Consider the following 5000-nt stretch of genomic DNA (forward strand, 5'->3'; position numbering starts at 1 on the left):
AATGCAGATTATAAGACAGAGACAGTGTTGTCGAGCCTGCAGCAGATCAGCCTGCTGATGGAGATCCCCCAAACTACAATATGAGCTTTATAATGCATAACAGGGGCTCTTTAAGCTGAAACTGATCATGGGTAATGGATTGTGTATTTAAGAGTTGATAATAATCTACACAGACGACAGTAAATGACTGCCTGCGGGCGCTGAATGGCTGCTTGATCAGGTTGAGAATGGTCAGCAGATCAATAGTGTGTTCATATGAGCAGCAGCACTACATTCATTCACTCATTCAGCTTAGTTCCTTTATTAATCAGGGGTCGCCACAGCAGAATGAACCACCAACTATTCCAGCATATGATTTACACAGCGGATGCCCTTCCAGCTGCAACCCAGTACTGGGAAACATCCATACACACTCATTCACACACACACACACACACTCATACACTACGGCCAGTTTAGTTGATCAATTCCCCTATAGCGCATGTGTTTGGACTGTGAGGGAAACCCACACCACCACGGGGAGAACATGCAAACTCCACACTGAAACACCTGACCCAGCCGATTGTGCTACCCACTGCCCGCCCACACACTGATATGTTTAGCGCTGTGTTTATGGTTATCATGCTGAACCAGTAAACGGGCCCTAACCCAGAATAAAGCCTGCTCTGGAACAGGTTATCCCAGTAGCGCAGGTCACCATGGCAACAACACCATCCCGCTTGAAAGAAAAGTTTTCTGAAACTCTGCTCGGTGACGTCACCGCCACACACCGGCGATGACGTCATCAGGGGTGCCACACCCAGAGCGGTTTCGGCTGCTGTACCTTCTTTACTTTGGCCTGCTCAGATTTAGAGTCTTTCTCGGCCTTCTTGGCGAGTCTCTCCAGCTGCTTCGAGGTGAACTAGAGGAGGAGAAGAAGAAGAGGAGGAGGAGGAGATTATCATGAGGAGAGAGAGACTAACACACAAACATATTCACATAGAGAGAGAGAGAGAGAGAGAGAGAGATTCACCTTGAGCTGGAAGAGTGTGTCTGTGAGAGAGAAACACAACAATCATCATCAATAATCAATAATCAATAACTCACTCGATCATAACTGATATAACAGAGATAGTCAGGTGTACAACACAGCCCTGACACTGATCAGACACCCACAGCATGAGTGATGAGGAGGAATAATGACGCAGCACTCATCATCATAAACACCACAACAATAACAATAATCATAACAATAATCATAACAATAATCATAATCTCCGGCTCATCCTCCATTACGGCTCAACAGCCGCTCTGAGGGAGCTCACAGTCTACAGGCGGACTGTCTCCGCCGTGAGCGGGCTCTCTTACCGTCCATGTCGCTGTCCGCTGCTGTTTCTCGGTGTATTCTCGCTGTTCTTCTGCTCGGTGTGTTTGTTTATGAGTCTCCGCTCCAGCTTCTTCTCCCTCTTCCTGGTTCATCAGCTCACGTCACGCGCGTTTCCATCTTCTTCGTGTTTAACCCAGTCGCCGCTCTGCCGCCCCCTGCAGGATGCAGAGTCTGGCTTTATTAACATTTCCTGCAGTGTATATTCGCACTATTTCATAAACTAAACCCAGTGGAAATAACCAACAGATGCTGCAACCTATATAATAGATTTGCTCCGCTGGTGAACAACAGCATATTTTCGGCTGCTGTGCGTCATTTCTCGGCTCCCGCAGCTGATATCCGGCGTGCAGCGGAAGGGAAGCAGCGCCGCGCAGAGGAAGGACACAGAGATGGCGGCCTCCATGAGACTCGGCCGGAGGACTCTCTTCACGGCTCTGCGGGCGCTGACGCAGACTCCCGCCGGGCTGCAGAGCTCCTTCAGGCCGCTGAGGGAGAGCCCGAGGCCCGCAGGCTGGAGCAGGAGCGCCGGGAGAGCGCTGTACCAGAGCTGCAGAGCCCGCGGTGAGCCCGGGGACACACACCGCTCACAACACACACATGACATGCTTATAACACTGTCATAACACTGACACACTCTCTGCCTCACACATTCTCTCTGTGTCAAACACACAATGCAGTTCTGCAGATGTGAGCACAAATGGAGGTGTTTATGGCGGTGTGTGTGTGTGCGTGTGCGTGTGCGTGTGCGTGTGTGTGTGTTTGTGTGTGTGTTGTCTACAGCAGGTGTGTGTCCGCTGAAGGTGGAGATGCCGGCGCTCTCGCCCACCATGGAGGAGGGAAACATCGTCAAGTGGCTGAAGAAGGAAGGTGTGTGTGTGTGTGTGTGTGTTTGACAGATAGCCAGATAGAGAGAGAGAGAGAGAGAGAGAGAGAGAGAGTGTGTGTGTGTGTGTGTGAATGAGGACAGTCCAGCAGTGTGTGTGTGGGTCTGAGCAGTCAAATCTGTTGCTGATGTGTGATTGGTCAGGTGATGTGTGCTCTGTCTGTGATTGGTCAGGTGATGTGTGCTCTGTGATTGGTCAGGTGATGTGTGCTCTGTGATTGGTCAGGTGATGTGTGCTCTGTGATTGGTCAGGTGATGTGTGCTCTGTCCTGTGATTGGTCAGGTGATGTGTGCTCTGTGATTGGTCAGGTGATGTGTGCTCTGTCCTGTGATTGGTCAGGTGAGGATGTGGCGGCTGGCGATGCTCTCTGTGAGATTGAGACGGATAAAGCTGTGGTCGTCATGGAGTCCAATGAGGACGGAGTTCTGGCCAGGATACTGGTAAGACACTCCCGCTGCAGGAACACCACCGCTCGCTCTGTCTGTGTGTGTGTGTGTGTGTGTGTTATAATGAGGGAATAACGTGCTGCTGGCACCGTCTCCTCACAACATGCTACATGTAAATATTCCGTGCTGAGCATGATCCGGTATTTGCTGAGGCTTTATTCCAGTATGCTGATGTGCTTTCAGCTGAAATAGAATATTCAGTAGGGGGGCGGGGCTTTCTCCTGCACATCCTTATAGCAAACTAACAGTAAGAGGGCGTGGCTAATGATATTAACATACAGTTGCTATGGAAACAAATGCTCAGACTTTAAATTGAAGATTACCAAACAAATGCCCATAGGGTTAGCGTGCATGATTAATGATTCACCATGAGATTAGCAGTGTGAGCTAGCAAAATAAACACTGAACAGACTTCACCAGTTGACCAAAGTAAAGGAGAGAAACCAGGCTCAGTTGGGCACGACCAGTTCTCCTCTGGCCAAACGTCTTGTGTGGATCTGCGGCCTAGGCGCCGGAGACTGGAGAGCGCTGGACGTTCATCGTGGAGAAGCTGCAGGTGGGAGAGGTCACCGGCTGGTGTACAGGCTGGCCAGGATCAGTGTGAGGACTCGTCTGTCACTGTGGTCAGACGGGGATCAGTCTCACGCTCTCCACTCCTCCATGACCACCACAGCAGCTGCTCAGGATAGGGCCTGGTCCAGGATTATGGAGACCTCTGGAATAATAAACACAGACTAACATAAGCGCAGATGCCGCTCACATTATAATGTCTTTAGGGAAGTGTTCCCGGCTCCGGCTGCCCTCAATAATGCAGACTAACACTCCTTTAGCGGATGTGGATTTCAGCAGCATGTGTGTGTTATGTGTATGCTAATGCAGAGAGATGTGTCTGTAATCTTACACTGACAGAGTGTGTCTGCTCCAGAACTGTGCTAGGAAGAGTTCCAGAGTTTAGCTGCAGATATGAGAAAGATCTACCGCCTACAGCTGATGCTGATATTCTGGGAATAATCAATAGTCCAGGATTAATATAGCATAGAGGGGCTATAATACACCAGGAGCTCCCTCAAATACTGGGCAGCTCAGCCGTTCAGGGCCTTGTAGGTCGTCAATAAACTGTTCACATGTATAGGATATTTAATATGGAGCCAATGCACTGATGACAGAGCTGGAGTAATATGATCATCTCTCTGTGTTCTAGAAGCTCTCTAGCAGCTGCATCCTGAACCAGCTGAAGCTTGTTCATCAGGTCAGCAGGGAAACCGCCTAGTAACACATTACAGTAATCTAATCTAGAGGTCATGACAGCATGAATAAGCTTTCCCACATCAGACACTGATAGCAGATGTTGAAGTTTGGTGACATTAAGATGAAGAAATGCAGTTCTACAGATGCTGAAATCTGGCCTTCAGACGTCAGGCTGCTGTTAATAATCCCCCCCCCCCCCCAAACTACTGACTGAAGATCAGGACTGAACTGAGGATCCATCAGTGCTCTGGGTTTTTTGGTTATTTAGACTTCCCTTCATACACACGCAGATGCGTCAGACCTGAAACGCAAGCTCGTGTTACAAGTATCACAGCTTGGTGAACTCTGACCTGTGAAATCACATCACGTGACTGCGTGAGACCAATCGAGGATCAAAACATGACCTCACTGGACAGACATTTAAAATATGGACCAATCACTCGCTTTCTTACATGTCTAATCATCTTGTTTAATCCCGCCCCTTTATCTCAGCGCTGCGTGACAAAAATTTGCATGCTCAAACTCTAGTGTGACCACAGCTTAATACTGTGTGTGTGTGTGTGTGTGTGTGTGTGTGTGTGTGTGTGTTCAGGTGCAGGAGGGCAGTCGTGGTGTGCGTCTCGGGACTCTCATCGCTCTGATGGTCAGTGAAGGTGAAGACTGGAAGCAGGTGGAGATTCCAGCACTGGAGCCTGTGACTCCGCCCACTGCTGCCCCGCCCACTGCTGCTCCACCCACTTCAGGCCCCACCCCTCCAGCAGCTCCAGCGCTCAGACAGTCAGTTCCTCCTCCTGTTGTGTGTGTGTGTGTGTCTGATATCTGAATGTGTGTGTGTGTCTGTGAGTGTGTGTTTGATGATTGTGAGTATGTGTGTGTGTATTAGTGCATCTGACGGGTGTGTTTGTGTTGGTCAGACTGCGCTTGAGTCCTGCGGCCAGACACATCCTGGACACTCACGGTCTGGACCCTCATCAGGCTACAGCCAGCGGCCCCCGAGGGATCATCACTAAAGAGTGAGTAACAACACACACACACACACACACACACACACACACA

The 5000-nt window shown here is 49.8% G+C and overlaps 2 protein-coding genes across 3 annotated transcripts in view; one reads left to right on the plus strand and one right to left on the minus strand.

Annotated features, from left to right (window-relative positions):
- chmp1a (charged multivesicular body protein 1A) overlaps positions 1-1518 on the minus strand; it is a 5488-nt gene extending 3970 nt beyond the window's left edge. The window contains exons 1-3 of the mRNA XM_056451910.1: positions 1348-1518; positions 1013-1032; positions 824-901 (exon numbers count right to left, since the gene is read on the minus strand). Coding sequence (XP_056307885.1) covers positions 824-901; positions 1013-1032; positions 1348-1354 — 105 coding nt within the window. The 5' untranslated portion in view covers positions 1355-1518. The remainder of the gene's footprint in view (positions 1-823; positions 902-1012; positions 1033-1347) is intronic.
- A 190-nt stretch (positions 1519-1708) lies between these two features.
- Positions 1709-5000, plus strand: part of pdhx (pyruvate dehydrogenase complex component X) — a 9369-nt gene continuing 6077 nt past the window's right edge. Inside the window, exons 1-5 of one of the 2 annotated variants that reach the window (XM_056451906.1) lie at positions 1709-1927; positions 2147-2233; positions 2590-2690; positions 4537-4721; positions 4859-4957. In XM_056451906.1, coding sequence (XP_056307881.1) covers positions 1756-1927; positions 2147-2233; positions 2590-2690; positions 4537-4721; positions 4859-4957 — 644 coding nt within the window. In that variant the 5' untranslated portion in view covers positions 1709-1755. The remainder of the gene's footprint in view (positions 1928-2146; positions 2234-2589; positions 2691-4536; positions 4722-4858; positions 4958-5000) is intronic. The other variant, XM_056451907.1, reaches the window with a different exon arrangement.

The sequence above is a fragment of the Danio aesculapii genome, chromosome 25 (assembly GCF_903798145.1).
Source record: "Danio aesculapii chromosome 25, fDanAes4.1, whole genome shotgun sequence".
Lineage (NCBI taxonomy): Eukaryota > Metazoa > Chordata > Actinopteri > Cypriniformes > Danionidae > Danio > Danio aesculapii.